Consider the following 22347-nt stretch of genomic DNA (forward strand, 5'->3'; position numbering starts at 1 on the left):
TGATGGTTGGGGAAGAAATGCCTTCACATCATCACTGGGATGACCAGTAGGCTGTGACCAGCAAGCTGGGAGCACTGACCTGGTGGAGTGGCCTCAGTGAGTTACAGACAGCAGTGCTGTGCCGGCTTTCTTCTAGCCAGGAAGATCAAGTTCATTATGTTTCAGCGGCCTGGTTCCCAATAGACCCCACAGGCCCTGCAGGTTGTCTTCCCAACCTGCCCTTTACTACATATCCCCAACCCGTACCCCATAGTATTAGAGAGGAACACCTAGCCAGACAAAATGATGCAACTTAATATTATTAGGACAGGGTTGGTGGACACTGGAGTGCCACCTTCTGGGCCTAGGAGAGGCAATAGGAAGGGAGTCACAGGGATGCCACCCAGCAGCTAGAAGCCACAGCTGCCCTTCACAAAGTGGCAACGCACAATTCGTAGGAATGTCTTGACCTTGTCCATGTCCTTCCGGAAGTAGTAGAGCAGCCCGTAGTTCTTGAGCAATGCGTCATCATTCTGCGAATTTCTGTCAAATTTCCTGTAGGTCTGCGTGAAGATCTCCCCAATCTGGGGCCTGCCATCTTCCAGCTTCTGCAAAGGTCACCCTCAGGGACCAGGAACATTCTGAGATTAGCCGAATATCTTGGCTTAGATGGTGATACTCACATTCAGAAGCCCCAAATCTGAGGGTTAGTGCCCCCGTCCCATCTACAGGGCACTGCCTCTCCCTCAGGACATATAATGCTGAAAGGGATTTTAGAGACCTTTACCTGCAGCCATTGCAGCGAGGTGAGCTGTCCATAGGACTCTCCGTGGTTTGGGGATTTGGGCCTTGGGATCCTGGATCTGGTCTCTCGTGGGCCCTTTTATACTCTCGCCCCTTCTCTCTGCCCGCTGGCCCCCACCTGTTTCTATGCACGTTCATGCAAGTGGGGCCACGGACGTGCCTGTGCTAATGGATAATTTAGAAGTTACTCCTATACATGCTGGTATCATGCCCCCTGGCTTGTCTTCTTTCCCTTCCCACCGTCACCAGCGCTGTCAGGGTTGTGTACAGAGTGTCAGCCAGAGGCACCAGCCATCCTGGCCTCTCTTTAAGGGATAGGTAGGTACCCTCTGGCAGAATGTCATGGTGGCCAACCTGAAGGCTGTCAAGGATGTCAGGATAGCCAGTCCTGGAGACCCACACGGACCCCATCCCACTCTCTATCCTATCCCTTTCCTCTCCCCGCATGGTTCCCGTCGTCCCAGCAGAGAGAGTGTGTGTTGGGAAAAGGGGCCAACCATAGCCAATAGATTCTGGGATGTCTGGGTATGATTCAGACCTGAATTCCACTTTTGCTGAGTCCTGGGCCCGCCTGAGGCAGCTGGATGCAGTGCTAACATTGACCACTAGAGGGAACCAACACCATTCTTGGCCCTCCTCTTCCTGAGCATTGGGGCTCCTGCAGGTCGGTGAGGAGGAAGAACCCAGACTCAGGGTATTACCCCAGCTCCTTGGACCTGCAGCAGAGATACAAACCAAGAAACAGAAATCCCAGCAACAGACATGAACCACAAGCGCGTCCTCCCATAGCCCTGAAACCATCAGAGAATCTCAAAGTTGGAAGAGCTCTTGAAGGTTTGAGTCTCCTCACAAGCTTTGGGACTCAGAACGCACCCGCCAAATGATGCCCTATGCAGCCGTGGAAACCCCTCCTTCTTTCTCTCCTTCCCCTTTCCAGATCTGTATGGACCTTATCCAGTTGCAAAGGGCCTGCCTGTGCATTCTCACAACTGACCTGCCACTTGTCTTGTGAAGGAGCTGTAATGACATCCCATTTCACAGATAAGAGACTGGGGCTCAGAGAGACTGACTTGCATGAGCTACCCCAGCCAGGGCAGGTCTTCACAACCTTGCTCTTCCCACATTTCGTCATTTAAAGTCCTGTCTTCAGGCAAGGCATGGTGGCTAACACCTGTAATCCCAGCATTTTGGGAGGCTGAGGTGGGTGAGTCATTTGAGATCAGCAATTCAAGGCCTGCCTGGTCAACACGGCAAAACGCCATCTCTATTAAAAACAGCAAAATTAGCCGTGCATGGTCACCCATGCCTATAATCCCAGCTAGTTGTTGAGGGCAGGAGGGTGGGTGAGGTGGGAGAATCCCTTGAACACAGGAGACAGAGGTTGCAGTGAGCCAAGATCCCCCCTCTATACTCAGGACTTGGTGACATAGCAGAACTCCAGCTTAAAAAAAGAAAAAAGAAGAGTTTTTTCTCCAGAGCAGGCTGTGTGGTGCTGCTAGTTATTTAGTTATTCTGGCTTCTCCTTTTTTTTTTTTTTTTTTTTTTCCAGATGGAGTCTCATTCTGTCACCCAGCCTCCAGGGCAGTGGCATGATCTTGGCTCACTGCAACATCTGCCTTCTGGGTTCAAGTGATTCTCCCACCTCAGCCTCTTGAGTAGCTGGGATTATGGGCACCAACCCGTATGTGGGGCTAGTTTTTGTACTTTTTAGTGGATATGGGGTTTCACCATGTTGGCCAGGCTTGTCTCAAATTTCTGCCTTCAGGTGATCCACATGCCTTGGCCTCCTAAGTACTGAGATTACATTTGTGAGTCACTGCTCCCAATCCAGTTATTTCAGCTTCTAAATTTCTCTGAGTTCAGGGATCCTGCCCCCAATGCAAGCGGCCCTTTGCCTCATTTTGCTCTTTCTTAAGGGGCAGATTGTTCTCCCTCAATTCCCAGGTGAGACTGGCCCCGTGGCACCGGGTGCCTTGTGGAAACCTCACAGCAGGACAAGGCAAAGGGAGAGAAGGCCAGGACTGAGCCTCCTGTCTCCTGGTGCCCAGGGTTGGGGCTGTTTCAGTATCATCTGGAGGTCACAAGCATCAGTGCCCCCAGAGATGAGAGCAGGAAAGAACCCCCTCTCCTGCTCTGTGAGTTGAAGGGCATTGGGCACGTGATGCTGTAGAAACACAAGCAAGCAAATAAGCAAACACTTCTAGAAGAAGTTGGCAGTGGTGTTGCCAGCTAACATTGAAAACTCACACCCCTGTGGTACGATGTGAATGCTGGGCCTGCCAGAGCAGAAGAGAGGAGAGAGAGCAGAAGATGGAGCTCATTTTCTGTCATCATTTCTGAAGCCTAACCCGACCAGCACCCCAGATTCATCATCTGCTGGGAGGGCACTGGGCTGTGGGCTGTTCTCCAGGCAAGCCTGTGGGAGGATAGAGAGGGATGTCATCAATGATACCAGCTCTGAGAAACATGGGGTCACTGGGAGGGTGGAGACACCACTTACCCCTGCTCCTTCCAGCACCACCAGAGAGGAGGAGCCAGGTGGGAATGGAGGAGGGTCCCTGAGCTCCACGTAGGTTTCTGTGTCTCCTCCCATGCTTCCTCCAATGTCAACTGGGACATGGAGCCCCCATGACAGGGCCTTTTAGCCAGTGCAGGGGACTTAGATGTGGACTGTGAGTTCTGCAGGTGGTGCTGGTTCCCAGCCCTCTGTGTTGCATCTTCCTAAGGGAAGCGAGTATCAGCTGGGATTTATCCCTTCCCATCCGGTCCTTGTTGCTTACGTTGTTATCTATCTGGCACCTGTTGGCACCTTCATTTACAACTTGAAATAAAATGTGTCTTCCACTTCCCTTGCCCTAATTCAGTTCCCAAATGCTCTGGTTCTCTATGTTTTAAACTCATTTTCGCATCGTTCTCATTTTTCAAGGGTAGTTTGGCTTAAGCAATATTCGTCTTAAAATTCTTCTGCACACAGGGAATTCTGTGACATTGTTTTCTCAGGTTTTGGCAATTTTTGCCTCTGCACTTAATAGCCTGTCTTGTTTTCACTTCTTCTCACCCTGCTGGGCTAGGTTTGGTGGTGCTGGTGATGGTCGGAGAGGAAAAAATGCTTTCAAGTCATCACTGGGATGACTGGTGAGCTGTGACCGGCAAGCTGGGAGCACTGACCTGGTGGAGTGGCCTCAGTGAGTAATGGACAGCAGTCATGTGCCAGCTTCCTTCTGGCCCAGGAAGAGTCAAATCCTTCATGTCCCTGGGGCCAGGCTCCCCATAGATCCCGTAGCCCCTGCAGGTTATCTTCCCAACCTGCCCCCTGCTCCATACCTCCAGCCCACACTCTTAGTGTTAGAGAAGGCACTTAGTCAGACAAAATGATGCAACTTGATTTTATTAGGATAGGGCTGGGGGAACTGGAGTACCACCGTTCGGGTACAGGAGAGGCACTGCGTAGGGGTCTAAGGGATGGCACGTGGCATCTGGAAGACACAGGCGCCCTCCACAGTGCGGCACTGCACAATGCGCAGGAATTTTGCAAGCATTTTCATGTCTCTCCGGAAGCAGTAGAGCAGCCCGTAGTTCTTGAGCCGTGCATCATTGTTGTCCAAGTTGATGTCAAAGGTGCTGTAGGTGTGCTTGAGCATCTCCCCAGTCTGGGGGCTGCCATCTTCCAGCTTCTGCAAAGTGAAGGAAGAGAAGGAGAGGCCAAGCGCTTGGACACTGTTCCCTCCCTCTCTCACTCATTCTTTCTCCTCCCGCCCCTCCAAGGCTCCCAGGTGTAGAGAAAGGGCTGGAGGATTCACGAGTGGAAATGAAGAATAAGCCGAGTTCTCTTGGGTCAGGGCCTGACTGCTAAAAAGAGAGCAGCAGTGTTGCTTTCCCCCAGCTCTGTGGGGACCCAGTGGGGTCCCAGAATTGGGGACCCCTGGTGCCACTCTCACCCCTATCAGAGTTTGGATGACTTCCTCTAGGTCCTTCAGGTACGCATAGATGAAGCTGTTTAAGGTATCATTCAGTTGGCTGTTGCCAAAGACACTGCTGAGGGACTGCACAGGATTGAGCCACATCTGGATGAACAGCAGGGAGGTGCGGAGCAGCTCTAGGTCCTGCAGGGAAAAGACCGGCAGTGGGTGGGCTGCCCGGGAAATCTGACCACAGGCCTCCCCAATCCCTGCCTGGGGAGACGGTGGCCACTCACAGATTTCTGTGGAGCTTCCTGTGTGTTGGCGGGTGTTGGATCAGATGCGGAGGAGCAAAGGGAGGCCTTGGGGTTATCACAGTAGAAATCGTTCTGTTCCGCCGGGCTACGAGCGTCTTCCTAGGAGAAGCACCGCCCATCAATATCTATGCTGCTGACCAGCTCCCATTGTTCCTCTGTTTGGACCTCACTCAGTGTATGCTCATCTGCCTGCATCTTCGATTCAGAAAACAATCCTGAGCTCCTTCGTCTCCTCCCATTACTTCCCAGCAAGGCAGAGTCGTCCCTCCTGCCAACCCTGACATGCATCCGTTTGTCAAGAGCTTACAAACTTCTGGTAGATGTCAAAGGCCAGCTGGTTGAGGCGATGGGCGCGCATCACAGCATACTCATAAAGTGAGGGTAAGGGCATTGTTGTGAGGGCACCGGCCTCTGGAAGCCAGGGTAGGCAGAGCACGGTGAAAGCCAGGAGCAGAGATGTCCGGGAGACTAGGGAGAAACCAGAGGGCATGGGAGGGAGCCGGAGAGCCAGAGGGCAGTGCTCTTACTCAGGGGCTGTTCCTTTTTTGTCTCTCCCTCCAGGGACCAGGACCACTCTGAGACTGGCCAACTATCAGGGCTTAGATGACATTCAGAAACCCAAACCTGAGGGTTGGTGCCCTGTCCCATCTTCAGGGCGTCGCCTCTGCCTCAGGACACATAATGCCGAAAGGGATTTTAGGGACCCTTACCTGCAGCCATTGCAGCTAGGTGAGCTTTCCGCAGGACTCTCCGTGGTTTGGGGAGTTGGGCCTTGGGATCCTGGAGCTGGTCTCTTGTGGGCCCTTTTATACCCTGTCCCCTTCTCTCTCCCTGCTGGTTGCCACCTGTTTCTATGTATGTTTGGGCAAGGGAGGGTCACGGAAATGCCTGTGCTAGTGGGTAATTTAGAAGCTTCTCCCACACATGCTGGTATCATGCCCCCTGGCTTGTCATGTTTCCCTTTCCACCGTCATCAGCCCTGTGAGGTTTGTACACAGAGTGCCAGCCAGAGGCACCACGCATCCTGGCCTCTCTTTAAGGGGCAGGTGGGTGCCCTCTGGCAGCATGCCATGCTGGCCAACCTGAAGGCGGGAAAGGATGTCACCAGAGCCAGTCCTTGAGACCCACACGGACCCCCTCCCACTCTCTATCGGATCCCTTTCCTCCTCCCTGCGTGGTTCCCGTCCTCCCACCAGAGAGAGTGTGTGCTGGGAAAAGGAGCCAACCACAGCCAATAGATTCTGGGGGTTCTGGGCATGATTCAGTCCCGAATTCCACTTTTGCTAAGTCCTCCTGGGCCCGCCTGAGGCAGCTGGATGCAGTGCTAACACCGACCACTAGAGGAAACCAACCCCGCACTTTGCCCTGAATCCATCAGAGAATCTCAAAGTTGGAAGGGCTCTTGAAGGTTTGAGTCTCCTCCCGAGCTTTGGGACTCAGAACACATCACACTGCAGGATGCCCTATGCAGCCATGGAACCCGCTCCTGCTTTTTCTCCTCCTTCTTTCCAGATCTGTATGGAGCTTATCCAGTGTCAAAGGGCCTGCCTGTGCATTCTCACATGTGACCTGCCACTTGTCTTGTGAAGGAGCTGTTATGATCATCCCATTTCACAGATCAAGAGTCTCAGGCTCAGAGAGACTGACTTGCATGAGCTACCCCAACCAGGGCAGCAGATCTCCACAAGCTTGTTCTTCCCACATTGTGTCATTCAAAGTCCTTTCTCCAGGCCATGCATGGTGGTTAACACCTGTAATCCCAGCATTTTGGGAGGCTGAGGTGAGTGGGTCACTTGAGGTCAGGAGTTCAAGACCAGACTGGTCAACATGGCAAAACTGTATCTCTACTAAAAATACAAAAATTGACTGTGCATGGTGGCCCCTGCCTGTAATCCCAGCTACTCCGAAGGGTGAAATGGGAGAATCACTTGAACCTTGGAGGCAGAATTTGCAATGAGCCAGGATGGTGCCACTGTACTCCAGCCTGGGTGCCAGAGCAGAACTCCATCTCAGAAAAATAAAAAAAGAAAGAAATAAAGAAAGAAAGAAAGAAAGAAAGAAAGTCCTTTCCCCAGTGCAGATAGCATGGTGCTATTCCTTTAGTTATTTCTGCTGGCTCTTCCTTCCCCCCCCCCCCCCCTCCTCCTCCTCCTCCTCCTCCTCCTCCTCCTCCTCCTCCTCCTCCTCCTTCTCCTTCTCCTTCTCCTTCTGTGTCTTCTTCCTTCACCTCCTCCTCCTCCTTCTCCTTCTTCTTCCAAATGGAGTCTCATTCTCTCATCAAGGCTGGAGTGCAGTGGCATTATCTTGGCTCACTGCAACCTCTGCCTCCTGGATTCAGGTGATTCTCCCGCCTCCGCCTCCTGAGTAGCTGGGATTACGGGCACCGAACACCATGTGGGGCTAGTTTTTGTACTTTTCAGTGGATACAGGGTTTCACCATGTTGGCCAGGCTGGTCTCAACCTCCTGCCTTCAGGTGGTCCACATGCCATGGCCTCCTAAGTACTGAGATTACAGGTGTGAGTCACCGCTCCCAATCCAGTTTCTTCAGCTTCTAAATTTCTCTGAGTTCAGGGATCCTGCCCCCAACACAAGCGGCCCTTCCCTCATTTTGTTCTTCCATGAGGGGCAGAATGTTCTCCCTTAATGCCCAGGTGAGAATGGCCCAGTGGCACGGGGTCCCTTGTGGAAACCTCAAGCAGAACAAGGCAAAGGCAGAGACGACCAGGACTGAGCCTCCTGTCTCCTGGTGCCCAGGGTTGGGGCTGTTTCAGTATCATCTGGAGGTCACAAGCATCAGTGCCCCCAGAGATGAGAGCAGGAAAGAACCCCCTCTCCTGCCCTGAAATCTTCCATCCCTGAGTTTAAGGGCATTGAGCACGTGACACTGTAGAAACACAAGCAAGCAAACAAGCAAAGGCTTCTAGAAGTGGTTGGCAGTGGGGTTGCCAAGCAACATTGAAAACCCACACCCTTGTGGTCTGGGATGTGAATGCTGGGCCCTGCCGCCTCCCTCTTTTCGGAGCAGAAGACGGAGCTCATTTTCTGCCGTCATTCCTGAAGCATAACCCGACCAGCACCCCAGACTCATCATCTGCTGGGAGGGCACTGGGCTGTGGGCTGTTCTCCAGGCAGGCCTGTGGGAGGACCCGAGAGGGATGTCATCAATGATACCAGCTCTGAGAAACATGGGGTCACTGGGAGGGTGGAGATACCACTTACCCCTGCTCCTTCCAGCACCACCAGAGACGAGGAGCCAGGTGGGAATGGAGGAGGGTCCCTGAGCTCCGCGTAGCTTTCTGCGTCCCCCACCATCCTTTCTCCAATGTCAACTGGGACATGGAGCCCCCATGACAGGGCCTTTTAGCCAGTGCAGGGGACTTAGATGTGGACGGTGAGTTCTGCAGGTGGTGCTGGTTCCACTGCATCTTCCTAAGGGAAGCGAGTATCAGCTGGGATTTATCCCTTCCCATCCAGTCCTCATTGCTTACGTTGTTATCTATCTGGCACCTGTAGGCACTTCATTTACAACCCCAAATAAAATGTGTCTTCCACTTGCCTTAATTCAGATTCTAAAAGGTCTGATTCTCTATGTTTTAAACTCATTTTTGCATTGTTCTCATTTTCTAAGGGTAGTTCGGCTTAAGGATTATTCGTCTTAAAATTCTTCTGCACTCACAGAATTCCATGACATTGTTTTCTCAGATTTTGGGGGATTTTTGCCTCTGCACTTAACAGCCTGCCTTGTTTTCATTTTTTCTCACACTGCTGGGCTAGGTTTGGTGGTGCTGGTGACGGTTGGAGAGGAAAAAATGTTTTCAAGTCATCACTGGGATGACTGGTGAGCTGTGACCAGCAAGCTGGGAGCACTGACCTGGTGGAGGGGTCTCAGTGAGTAACGGACAGCAGTCATGTGCCAGCTTCCTTCTGGCCCAGGAAGAGCCAAGTCCTTTATGTTTCAGGGGTCTGGCTCCCAATAGACCCCACAGCCATGCAGGTTGTCTTCCCAACCTGCCCCTCGCTCCATACCCCACCCACCCCATAATATTAGAGAAGGCACTTAGTCGGACAAAATGATGCAACTTAATTTTATTAGGGTAGTGCTGGTGGACACTGGAGTGCTACCTTTCGGGGACAGGAGAGGCACTGGGGAGGGTCACAGGGATGCCAGCCGGCAGCTAGAGGCCACAGCTGCCCTCCGCAGAGCGGCACTGCACAATGCGCAGGAATGTTGCGAGCTTGTTCGTGTCTCTCCGGAAGCAGAAGAACCGCCCGTAGTTCTTGAGCAGTGCGTCATCATTGTGCAAGTTGATGTCAAACTTGTTGTAGGTGTGCCTGAAGATCGCCCCCATCCGGGGGCTGCCGTCTTCCAGCCTCTGCAAAGTGAAGGAAGAGAAGGAGAGGCCAAGCGCTTGGACACTGTTCCCTCCCTCTCTCACTCATTCTTTCTCCTCCCGCCCCTCCAAGGCTCCCAGGTGTAGAGAAAGGGCTGGAGGATTCACGAGTGGAAACGAAGAATAAGCTGAGTTCTCTTGGGTCAGGGCCTGAGTGCTAAAAAGAGAGCAGCAGCGTTTCTTTCCCCCAGCTCTGGAAGCTTGTGTGGCCCCAGAATTGGGGACCCCTGGTGCCACCCTCACCCCCATCAGAGTTTGGATGACTTCCTCTAGGTCCTTCAGGTACTCATAGGTGAAGTTCTTTAAGAAACTATGCAGTGGGCTGTCGCCAAAGGCACTGCTGAGGAACTGCATGGGCTTGAGCCACAGCTGGATGAGCAGCAGGGAGATGCGGAGCAGCTCTAGGTTCTGCAGGGGAAGGACCGGCAGTGGGTGGGCTGCCCGGGAAATCTGACCGCAGGCCTCGCCATCCCTGGCTGGGGAGAGGGTGGCCACTCACAGATTTCTGCAGAGCTTCCTCTTTGTTATTGGGTGTTGGGACAGACACTGAGAAGCAAACGGAGGTCCTGGCTTATGCCGGAAGAAATCCTTCTGTTCCTTCGGGCTACGAGCGTCTTCCTAGGAGAAGGACCGCCCATCAATATCTATGCTGGTGACCAGCTCCCATTGTTCCTTTTCTGGGACCCCACTCAGTGTATGCTCATCTGCCTGCATCTTTGATTGAGAAAACAATCCTTCTTTTCAATTACAGCTAGGTGAGCTGTCCACAGGACTCTCTGTGGTTTGGGGAGTTGGGTCTTGGGATCCTGGAGCTGGTCTCTCGTGGGTCCTTTTATACCCTGTCCCCTTCTCTCTCCCTGCTGGCCCCCACCTCTTTCTATGTATGTGTGGGCAAGGGAGGGTCACAGACATGCCTGTGCTAGTGGATAATTTAGAAGCTTCTCCCACACATGCTGGTATCATGCCCCCTGGCTTTCATTTTTCCCTTTCCAGCGTCACCAGCGCAGTGAGAGTTGTACACAAGAGGCATCAGTCATTCTGGCCTCTCTTTAAGGGGCAGGTGGGTGCCATCTGGCAGCATGCCATGCTGGTCAACCTGAAGGCGGGAAAGGATGTCAGGATAGCCAATCGTTGAGACCCACACGGACCCCATGCCACTCTCTATCCTATCCCTTTCCTCCTCACCGTGTGGTTCCCCTCTACCCACCAGAGAGGGTGTGTGCTGGGAAAAAAAGCCAACCACAGCCGATAGATGCTAGGGGTTCTGGGCAAGATTCAGTGCTGAATTCCACTTTTGCTGAGTCCTCCTGGGCCCACCTGAGGCAGCTGGATGCAGTGCTAACATCGACCACTAGAGGGAATCAATCACATTCTTTGCCCCCGACTTTCCCTGAGCCTTGGGGCTCCCGCAGTTCTGTGGGAACAAAGAATTCAGACTCAAGCAGAGATACAAACCAAGAAACAGAAATCCCGGCAACAGACATAAACCACAAGAGCTTCCTCCCATCGCCCTGAATCCATCAGAGAATCTCAAAGTTGGAAGAGCTCTTGAAGGTTTGAGCCTCCTCCCGAGCTTTGGGACTCAGAACACATCACACTGAAGGATGCCCTATGCAGCCATGGAAACGGCTCCTGCTTTTTCTTCTGCTCCTTTCCAGAGCTGTATGGAGTTTATCCAGTGTCAAAGGGCCTGCCTGTGCATTCTCACATGTGGCCTGCCACTTGTTTTATGAAGGAGCTATTATGATCATCCCATTTCACAGATCAAGAGATTGTGGCTCAGAGAGACTGACTTGCATGAGCTACCCCAGCCAGGGCAGCACATCTCCACAAGCTTGCTCTTCCCACACTGTGTCATTCAAAGTCCTTTCTCCAGGCCGGGCATGGTGGTTAACACCTGTAATCCCAGCATTTTGGGATATGGAGGTGGGTGGATCATATGAGGTCAGGAGTTCAAGAGCAGACTGATCAACATGGCAAAGCTCCATCCCTAGTAAAAATACAAAAATTGACTGTGCATGGTGGCCCCTGCCTGTAATCCCAGCTACTCTGAAGGTTGAAATGGGAGAATCACTTGAACCTAGGAGGCAGAGTTTGCAGTGAGCCAAGATTGTGCCACTGCACTCCAGCCTGGGTGCCAGAGCAGAACTCTATCTCAAAAACAAAAGAAAGAAAGAAAGAAAAAAGTCCTTTCCCCAGTGCAGGTAGCATGGTGCTATTCCTTTAGTTATTTCTGCTGGCTCTTCCTTCCCCTCCTCCTCCTCCTCGTCCTCCTCTTCCATTTCTTTTCCTTCTGTTTCTTCTTCCTTCCCCTCCTCCTGCTTCTTCTTCCTTCCTTTCTCTTCCACCTCCTCCTCCTTCTCCTTCTTTTCCTTATTCTTCAAAATGGAGTCTCATGCTGTCACCCAGGCTAGAGGGCAGTGGCATGATCTTGACTCACTGCAACCTCTGCCTCCTGGATTCAAAGCATCCTTCCACCTCAGCCTCCTGAGTAGTTGGGATTACAGGCGCCCCTCACTATGCCAGGCTAATTTTTGTACTTTTTCAGTGTTAGTAAAGATGGGGTTTCACCATGCTGGCCAGTCTGGCCTTGATCTCCTGACTTCAGGTGATCTGCCTGCCTTGGCCTCCGAAAGTACTGAGATCAGACCCAGTTATTTCAACTTCTAAATTTCTCTGAGTTCAGGGATCCTGCCCCCAACACAGGCAGCGCTTTGCCTCATTTTGTCCTTCTCTAAGGGGCAGATTGTTCTCCCTCAATTCCCAGGTGAGAATGGCCCAGTGGCACGGGGTGCCTTGTGGAAACCTTGCAGCAGGACAAGGCGAAGGCAGAGATGGCCAGGACTGAGCCTCCTGTCTCCTGGTGTCCAGGGTTGGGGCTATTTCAATATCATCTGAAGGTCACAAGCATCAGATGCCCCCAGAGATGAGAGCAGGAAAGAACCCCCTCATCTGCCCTGAAATCTTCCACCCCTGAGTTTAAGGGCATTGAGCATGTGACGCTGTAGAAACAGAAGCAAGAAAACAAGCAAACGCTTCTAGAAGTGGTTGGCAGTGGGGTTGCCAACCAACACTGAAAACCCACACCCCTGTGGTCTAGGATGTGAATGCTGGGCCCTGCCACCTCCCCCTTTTCAGAGCAAAGGCGGAGCTCATTTTCTCCTGTCATTCCTGAAGCACAACCCAACCAGCACCCCAGACTCATCATCTGCTGGGAGGGCACTGGGCTGTGGGCTGTTCTCCAGGCAGGCCTGTGGGAGGACCCGAGAGGGATGTCGTCAATGATACCAGCTCTGAGAAACATGGGGTCACTGGGAGGGTGGAGACACCACTTACCCCTGCTCCTTCCAGCACCACCAAAGAGGAGGAGCCAGGTGGGAATGGAGGAGGGTCCCAGAGCTCCACGTAGTTTTCTGTGTCTCCTGCCATCCTTCCTCCAATGTCAACTGGGACATGGAGTCCCCATGACAGGGCCTTTTAGCCGGTGCTGGGGACTTAGATATGGTCTGTGAGTTCTGCATGTGTTGCTGGTTCCCACAACTCTGTGTTGCATGCCGCTACAGGAAGTGAGTATCAGCTGGGATTTATCCCTCCCATCCAGCCCCCACTGCCTCCGTTGTTATCTATCTGTTTCCTTTTTGCTGACGGTTGTTGGAATAGACTGTGAGAAGGAGAGGGAGGTCTGGGGGCTGTGGCACCTGCTGGCACTGCATTTGGAAATCCAAATAAAATATCTCTTCGACTTTCTTGCCCTAATTCGGATCCCAAATGCTCTGGTTCTGTACATCTCAAACTCATTTTTGCATCGTTCTCATTTTCCAAGGGTAGTTGGCCTTAAGGAATATTCGTCTTATGATTTTCTGCACACACGGGATTCTATGACATTTTTTTCTCATGTTTTGGCAATTTTTGCCTCTGCACTTAACAGCCTGTCTTGTTTTCATTTCTTCTCACTCTGCTGGGCTAGGTTTGGTGGTGCTGGTGACGGTTGGAGAGGAAAAAATGCTTTCAAGTCATCACTGGGATGACTGGTGAGCTTGACCAGCAAGCTGGGAGCACTGACCTGGTGGAGTGGCCTCAGTGAGTAATGGACAGCAGTCATGTGCCAGCTTCCTTCTGGCCCAGGAACAGTCAAGTCCTTTATGTTTCAGGGGCCTGGGTCCCCATAGACCCCACAGCCATGCAGGTTGTCTTCCCAACCTGCCCCCTGCTCTATACCCCCACCCACCCCATAATATTAGAGACGAACACTTAGTCGGACAAAATGATGCAACCTAATTTTATTAGGATAGAGCTGGTGGACACTGGAGTGCCACCTTTTGGGGCCAGGAGAGGCATTGGGGAGGGGTCTCAGGATTGCCACCCGGCAGCTAGAGGCTACAGCGGTCCTTCACAGAGCGGCACTGCACAACTCGCAGGAATGTTGCGAGCTTGTTCATGTCTCTCTGGAAGCAGTAGAGGAGCCCGTAGTTCTCGAGCAGTGCGTCAGTGTTGTGCAAGTTTTCAGCCTTGTGGGTCTGCCTGAAGATCTCCCGAGCCTGGGGTCTGCCGTCGTCCAGCCTCTGCAAAGTGAAGGAAGAGAAGGAGAGGCCAAGCGCTTGGACACTGTTCCCTCCCTCTCTCACTCATTCTTTCTCCTCCCGCCCCTCCAAGGCTCCAGGGTGTAGAGAAAGGGCTGGAGGATTCACGAGTGGAAACGAAGAATAAGCTGAGTTCTCTTGGTCAGGACCTGAGTGCTAACAAGAGAGCAGCAGCGTTTCTTTCCCCCAGCTCGGGAAGCCAGTGGGGCCCCACGACTGGGGACTCCTGGTTCCACCCTCACCAGCATCATAACTGGGATGGCTTCCCCTAGCTCCTTCAGGTACTCATAGATGAAGTTGTCTAAGAATCTATGCAGTGGGCTGCTGCCAACAAAGGCACTGCTGAGGGACTGCACGGGCTTGAGCCACATCTGGATGAGCAGCAGGGAGATGCGGAGCAGGTCTAGGCTCTGCAGGGGAAAGACCGTCAGTGGGTGGGCTGCCCGGGGCTGTGACCACAGGCCTCCTCCAACCGTGCCTGGGGAGAGGGTGGCCACTCACAGATTCCTGCAGAGTTTCGTGTTTATTAGTGGGTGTTGGAACACACGATAAGACGCAAACGCAGGTCGTGGCTTTATACCGGGAGAAATCCTTCTGTTCCTCCGGGCTACGAGCGTCTTCCTAGGAGAAGCACCGCCCATCAATATCTATGCTGGTGACCAGCTCCCATTGTTCCTTTGTTTGGACCCCACTCACTGTATGCTCATCTGCCTGCATCTTCGATTCAGAAAACAATCCTGAGCTCCTTCATCTCCTCCTATTACTTCCCAGCAAGGCAAAGTCACCCCTCCCTGCCAACCCTGACATGCATCCGTTTGTCAAGAGCTTACAAACTTCTGGTAGATGTCAATGGCCAGCTGGTTGAGGCGATGGGCACGCATCACAGCATAGTCATAAAGTGAGGATACGCGCATTGTTGAGAAGGCACTGGCCTCTCCAAGCCAGGGCAGGCAGAGCAGGGTGAAAGCCAGGAGCAGGGATGCCCGGGAGACTAGGGAGCAACCAGAGGGCATGGGAGGGAGCCGGAGAGCCAGAGGGCAGTGCTCTTGCTCAGGGGCTGTTCCTTTTTTGTCTCTCCCTCCAGGGACCAGGAACATTCTGAGACTGGCCAACTATCTGGGCTTAGATGGCAATACCCACATTCAGAAGCCCAAACCTGAGGAATCGTGCTACCGTCCGATCTACAGGGCACTGCCACTCCCCTCAGGACATATAATACTGAAAGGGATTTTAGGGACCCTTACCTGCAGCCATTGCAGCTAGGTGAGCTGTCCACAGGACTCTCCGTGGTTTGGGGAGTTGGGTCTTGGGATCCTGGAGCTGGTCTCTAGCGGGCCCTTTTATACCCTGTCCCCTTCTCTCTCCCTGCTGGCCCCCACCTGTTTCTATGTATGTGTGGGCAAGGGAGGGTAACGGACATGCCTGTGCTAGTGGATAATTTAGAAGCTTCTCCTACACATGCTGGTATCATGCCCCCATGGCTTGTCATTTTTTCCCGCCCACCGTCACCAGCGCTGTGAGGGTTGTACACAGAGTGCCAGCCAGAGGCACCACCCATCCTGGCCTCTCTTTAAGGGGCAGGTGGGTGCCCTCTGGCAGCATGCCATGCTGGCCAACCTGAAGGCGGTCAATGATGTCAGCATAGCCAGTCCTTGAGACCCACACGGACCCCCTCCCACTCTCTATCCTATCACTTTCCTCCTCCCTGCGTGGTTCCCCTCTACCCACTAGAGAGAGTGTGTGCTGGGAAAAGGAGCCAATACAGCCAATAGATTCTCAATTCCACTTTTGCCGAGTCCTCCTGGGCCTGCCTGAGGCAGCTGGATGCAGTGCTGACACCGACCACTAGAGGGAATCAATCACATTCTTTGCCCTCCACGTTCCCTGAGCCTTGGGGCTCCCGCAGTTCTGTGGGAACAAAGAACCCAGACGGAGGCAGATACAAACCAAGAAACAGAAATCCCGGCAACAGACATAAACCACAAGCGCTTCCTCCCATCGCCCTGAATCCATCAGAGAATCTCAAAGTTGGAAGAGCTCTTGAAGGTTTGAGTCTCTTCCCGAGCTTTGGGACTCAGAACACATCACACTGAAGGATGCCCTATGCAGCCATGGAACCCGCTCCTGCTTTTTCTCCTCCTCCTTTGCAGATCTCAATGGAGTTTATCGGGTTGCAAAGGGTCTGCCTGTGCATTCTCACATCTGACCTGCCACTTGTCTTGTGAAGGAGCTGTTATGATCATCCCATTTCACAGATCAAGAGTCTCAGGCTCAGAGAGACTGACTTGCATGAGCTACCCCAGCCAGGGCAGCAGAACTCCACAAGCTTGCTCTTCCCACATTGTGTCATTCAAAGTCCTTTCTCCAACCTGGGCATGGTGGTTAACACCTGTAATCCCAGCATTTTGGGAGTCTGAGGTGAGTGGATCACTTGGGGTCAGGAGTTCACGACCAGACTGGTCAACATGGCAAAACTGTATCTCTACTAAAAATACACACATTGCTGTGCATGGTGGCCCATGCCTGTAATCCCAGCTACTCCGAAGGGTGAAATGGGAGAATCATTGAACCTAGGAGGCAGAGTTTGCAGTGAGCCAATATTGTGTCACTACACTCCAGCCTGGGTGCCAGAGCAGAACTCCATCTCAAAAGAAAGAAAGAAAGAAGAAAGAAAGAAAGAAAGAAACAAGTCCTTTCCCCAGTGCAGGTGGCATGGTGCTATTCCTTTAGTTATTTCTGCTGGCTCTTGTTCATCCTCCTCCTACTCTTCCTCTTCTTCTCCTTCTCCTTCTTCTTCCTCCTCCTCCTTCTGCTTCTTCTCCTCCTTCTTCCAAACGAAGTCTCATTGTGTCACCAAGGCTAGAGTGCAGAGGCATGATCTTCACTCACTGCAACCTCTGCCTCCTGCAATCAAGGTTTCAACAACCTCTGCCTCCTGAGTAGTTCAGATTATATGCTCCTACCACTATGCCAGGCAAATTTTTATACTTTTTTTAGTAAAGATGGAGTTTCACCATGTTGGCCAGTCTGGCCTTGAACTCCTGACTTCAGGTGATCTGCCTGCCTTGGCCTCCCACAGTACTGAGATCCAACGCAGTTATTTCAACTTCTATATTTCTCTGAGTTCAGGGATCCTGCCCCCAACACAAGCAGCGCTTTGCCTCATTTTGTCATTCTCTAAGGGGCAGATTGTTCTCCCTCAATTCCCAGGTGAGAATGGCCCAGTGGCACGGGGTGCCTTGTGGAAACCTTGCAGCAGGACAAGGCGAAGGCAGAGAAGACTAAGACTGAGCCTCCTGTCTCCTGGTGCCCAGGGTTTCAATATCATCTGGAGGTCACAAGCATCAGATGCCCCCAGAGATGAGAGCAGGAAAGAACCCCCTCTCCTGCCCTGAAATCTTCCACCCCTGAGTTTAAGGGCATCCAGCATGAGACACTGTAGAAACACAAGCAAGCAAACAAGCAAACGCTTCTAGAAGTGGTTGGCAGTGGTGTTGCCAATCGACATTGAAAACCCACACCCCTGTGGTCTAGGATGTGAATGTTGGGCCCTGCCACCTCCCCCTTTTCGAAGGAGAAGAGGGAACTCATTTTCTGCCGTCATTCCTGAAGCACAACCCGACCAGCACCCCAGACTCATCATCTGCTGGGAGGGCACTGGGCTGTGGGCTGTTCTCCAGGCAGGCCTGTGGGAGGACCCGAGAGGGATGTCATCAATGATACCAGCTCTGAGAAACATGGGGTCACTGGGAGGGTGGAGACACCACTTACCCCTGCTCCTTCCAGCACCACCAGAGAGGAGGAGCCAGGTGGGAATGGAGGAGGGTCCCTGAGCTCCACGTAGCTTTCTGCGTCCCCCACCATCCTTCCTCCAATGTCAACCGGGACATGGAGCCCCCATGACAGGGCCTTTTAGCCAGTGCAGGGGACTTAGATGTGGACTGTGAGTTCTGCAGGTGGTGCTGGTTCCCACAACTCTGTGTTGCATCCCGCTACGGGAAGTGAGTATCAGCTGGGATTTATCCCTCCCATCCAGCCTCCACTGCCTTTGTTGTTATATGTCTGAGTTTCCTTTTTGCTGGTGGTTGTTGCGATAGACTGTGAGAAGGAGAGAGAGGTCTGGGGGCTGTGGCACCTGCTGGCACTGCATTTGGAAATCCAAATAAAATGTCTCTTCCACTTTCTTACCCTAATTCAGATCCCAAATGCTCTCGTTCTTTATGTCTCAAAGTCATTTTTGCATTGTTCTCATTTCCCAAGCGTAGTTGCGGTTAAGGAATATCTATCTTAAAATTCTTCTGCACACAAGTAATTCCAAGACATTGTTTTCTCACTTTTTAGGGAATTTTTGCTTCTGCACTTAATAGCCTGTCCTGTTTTCATTGATTCCCACTCCTGGGGGGCTAGGTTTGGTGCTGCTGGTGATGGATGGGGAAGAAATGCCTTCACATCATCACTGGGATGACCAGTGGGCTGTGACCAGCAAGCTGGGAGCACTGACCTGGTGGAGTGGCCTCAGTGAGTAACAGACAGCAGTGCTGTGCCGGCTTTCTTCTAGCCAGGAAGATCAAGTTCATTATGTTTCAGCGGCCTGGTTCCCAATAGACCCCACAGGCCCTGCAGGTTGTCTTCCCAACCTGCCCCTTGCTCCATACCCCACCCCACCCCATAATATTAGAGAGGAACATCTAGTCAGACAAAATGATGCAACTTAATATTATTAGGACAGGGTTGGTGGACACTGGAGTGCCACCTTCTGGGGCCAGGAGAGGCAATAGGAAAGGGTCACAGGGATGCCACCCAGTAGCTAGAAGCCACAGCTGCCCTTCACAAAGCGGCACTGCACAATGCGCAGGAACGTCTCGACCATGTCCATGTCCTTCCGGAAGCAGTAGAGCAGCCCGTAGTTCTTGAGCAATGCGTCATCATTCTGCGAATTTCTGTCAAATTTCCTGTAGGTCTGCCTGAAGAACTCCCCAGTCTGGGGGCTGCCATCTTCCAGCTTCTGCAAAGGTCACCCTCAGGGACCAGGAACATTCTGAGATTGGCCAAATATCTGGGCTTAGATGGTGATACTCACATTCAGAAGCCCCAAATCTGAGGGTTAGTGCCCCCGTTCCATCTACAGGGCACCTCTCAGTCAGGACATATAATGCCGAAAGGGATTTTAGGGACCCTTACCTGCAGCCATTGCAGCGAGGTGAGCTGTCCACAGGACTCTCCGTGGTTTGGGGAGTTGGGTCTTCGGATCCTGGATCTGGTCTCTCGTGGGCCCTTTTATACCCTCGCCCCTTCTCTCTGCCCGCTGGCCCCCACCTGTTTCTATGCACGTTCATGCAAGGGGGGCCACGGACGTGCCTGTGCTAATGGATAATTTAGAAGTTACTCCTATACATGCTGGTATCATGCCCCCTGGCTTGTCTTCTTTCCCTTCCCACCGTCACCAGCGCTGTCAGGGTTGTGTACAGAGTGTCAGCCAGAGGCACCAGCCATCCTGGCCTCTCTTTAAGGGATAGGTAGGTATCCTCTGGCAGAATGTCATGGTGGCCAACCTGAAGGCTGTCAAGGATGTCAGGATAGCCAGTCCTGGAGACCCACACGGACCCCATCCCACTCTCTGTCCTATCCCTTTCCTCTCCCCGCATGGTTCCCGTCGTCCCAGCAGAGAGAGTGTGTGCTGGGAAAAGGGGCCAACCACAGCCAATAGATTCTGGGGGTTCCGGGTATGATTCAGACCTGAATTCCACTTTTGCTGAGTCCTGGGCCCGCCTGAGGCAGCTGGATGCAGTGCTAACATTGACCACTAGAGGGAACCGACCCCATTCTTGGCCCTCCTCTTCCTGAGCATTGGGGCTCCTGCAGGTCGGTGGGTAGGAAGAACCCAGACTCAGGGTATTACCCCAGCTCCTTGGACCTGCAGCAGAGATACAAACCAAGAAACAGAAATCCCAGCAACAGACATGAACCACAAGCGCGTCCTCCCATAGCCCTGAAACCATCAGAGAATCTCAAAGTTGGAAGAGCTCTTGAAGGTTTGAGTCTCCTCACAAGCTTTGGGACTCAGAACGCACCCGCCAAATGATGCCTTATGCAGCCGTGTAAACCCCTCCTTCTTTCTCTCCTTCCCCTTTCCAGATCTGTATGGACCTTATCCAGTTGCAAAGGGCCTGCCTGTGCATTCTCACAACTGACCTGCCACTTGTCTTGTGAAGGAGCTGTAATGACATCCCATTTCACAGATAAGAGACTGAGGCTCAGAGAGACTGACTTGCATGAGCTACCCCAGCCAGGGCAGGTCTTCACAACCTTGCTCTTCCCACATTGTGTCATTTAAAGTCCTGTCTTCAGGCAAGGCATGGTGGTTAACACCTGTAATCCCAGCACTTTGGGAGGCTGAGGTGGGTGAATCATTTGAGATCAGCAATTTATGTCCTGCCTGATTATGGCAAAATGCCATCTCTATTAAAAATAGCAAAATTAGCCGTGCATAGTCACCCATGCCTATAATCCCAGTTAGTTGTTGGGGGCGGGAGGGTGGTTGAGGTGGGAGAATCCCTTGAACACAGGAGGCAGAGGTTGCAGTGAGCCAAGATCCCACCTCTACACTCAGGACTTGGTGACACAGCAGAACTCCAGCTTAAAAAAAGAAAAAAGAAGAGTTCTTTCTCCAGAGCAGGCTGTGTGGTGCTGCTAGTTATTTAGTTATTCGGGCTTCTTTTTTTTTTTCTGATGGAGTCTCATTCTGTCACCCAGCCTCAAGTACAGTGGCATGATCTTGGCTCACTTCAACCTCTGCCTCCTGGGTTCAAGTGATTCTCCCACCTCAGCCTCTTGAGTACCTGGGATTATGGGCACCAAACACTATGTTGGGCTAGTGTTTGTACTTTTTGCTGGATATGGGGTTTCACCATGTTCGTCAGGCTGGTCTCAAACAACTGCCTTCAGTTGATCCACATGCCATGGCCTCCTAAGTGCTGAGATTACATTTGTGAGTCACTGCTCCCAATCCAGTTATTTCAGCTTCTAAATTTCTCTGAGTTCAGGGATCCTGCCCCCAACACAAGTGGCCCTTCCTTCATTTTGTTCTTTATTAAGAGGCAGATTGTTCTCCCTCAATTCCCAGGTGAGAATGGCCCAGTGGCACTGGGTGCCTTGTGGAAACCTCACAGCAGGACAAGGCAAAAGCAGAGACGGCCAGGACTGAGCCTCCTGTCTCCTGGTGCCCAGGGTTGGGGCTGTTTCAGTATCATCTGGAGGTCACAAGCATCAGATGCCCCCAGAGATGAGAGCAGGAAAGAACCCCCTCTCCTGCCCTGAAATCTTCCACCCCTGAGTTTAAGGGCATTGAGCATGTGACGCTGTAGAAACACAAGCAAGTGAACAAGCAAATGCTTCTAGAAGTGGTTGGCTGTGGTGTTGCCAACCAACATTGAAAACCCACACCCCTGTGGTCTAGGATGTGAATGCTGGGCCCTGCCACCTCCCCCTTTTCAGAGCAGAAGACGGAGCTCATTTTCTGCCATCATTCCGGAAGTATAACCCAACCAGCACCCCAGATTCATCATCTGCTGGGAGAACACTGGGCTGTGGGCTGTTCTCTAGGTAGGCCTGTGGGAGGACCCCAGAGGGATGTCATCAATGATACCAGCTCTGAGAAACATGGGGTCACTGGGAGGGTGGAGACACAACTTACCCCTGCTCCTTCCAGCACCACCAGAGTGGAGGAGCCAGGTGGGAATGGAGGAGGGTCCCTGAGCTCCACGTAGCTTTCTGCGTCCCCCACCATCCTTTCTCCAATGTCAACTGGGACATGGAGCCCCCATGACAGGGCCTTTTAGCCAGTGCTGGGGACTTAGATGTGGCCTGTGAGTTCTGCAGGTGATGCTGGTTCCCAGCCCTCTGTGTTGCATCTTCCTAAGGGAAGCGAGTATCAGCTGGGATTTATCCCTTCCCATCCGGTCCTTGTTGCTTACGTTGTTATCTATCTGGCACCTGTTGGCACCTTCATTTACAACTTGAAATAAAATGTGTCTTCCACTTCCTTTGCCCTAATTCAGTTCCCAAATGCTCTGGTTCTCTATGTTTTAAACTCATTTTCGCATCGTTCTCATTTCCCAAGTGTAGTTCGGCTTAAGGAATATTCATCTTAAAATTCTTCTGCACAAAGGGAATTCTGTGACATTGTTTTCTCAGATTTTGGGGAATTTTTGCCTCTGCCCTTAACAGCCTGTCTTGTTTTCATTTCTTCTCACTCTGCTGGGCTAGGTTTGGTGGTGCTGGTGACGGTTGGAGAGGAAAAAATGCTTTCAAGTCATCACTGGGATGACTGGTGAGCTGTGACCAGCAAGCTGGGAGCACTGACCTGGTGGAGTGGCC

The 22347-nt window shown here is 52.3% G+C and overlaps 2 protein-coding genes across 2 annotated transcripts; both read right to left on the reverse strand.

The window, feature by feature from the left end:
- Positions 1 to 389: 389 nt before the first annotated feature.
- Positions 390 to 5719, reverse strand: LOC141581752 (somatotropin-like). The gene is made up of 5 exons (XM_074388012.1): positions 5710 to 5719; positions 5307 to 5467; positions 4979 to 5098; positions 4722 to 4886; positions 390 to 587 (listed from the first exon to the last, which is right to left on the reverse strand). Exons 1-5 carry the CDS (start codon positions 5717 to 5719, stop codon positions 390 to 392), a joined length of 654 nt encoding a protein of 217 aa, XP_074244113.1.
- A 2316-nt stretch (positions 5720 to 8035) lies between these two features.
- Positions 8036 to 19206, reverse strand: LOC141581753 (somatotropin-like). Its single transcript, XM_074388013.1, has 6 exons — positions 19153 to 19206; positions 14802 to 14962; positions 9635 to 9799; positions 9187 to 9373; positions 8220 to 8329; positions 8036 to 8134 (listed from the first exon to the last, which is right to left on the reverse strand). Exons 1-6 carry the CDS (start codon positions 19160 to 19162, stop codon positions 8036 to 8038), a joined length of 732 nt encoding a protein of 243 aa, XP_074244114.1. The 5' UTR covers positions 19163 to 19206.
- Between the last annotated feature and the right edge of the window lie 3141 nt (positions 19207 to 22347).

The sequence above is a fragment of the Saimiri boliviensis genome, chromosome 17, assembly GCF_048565385.1.
Source record: "Saimiri boliviensis isolate mSaiBol1 chromosome 17, mSaiBol1.pri, whole genome shotgun sequence".
Taxonomy (NCBI): domain Eukaryota; kingdom Metazoa; phylum Chordata; class Mammalia; order Primates; family Cebidae; genus Saimiri; species Saimiri boliviensis.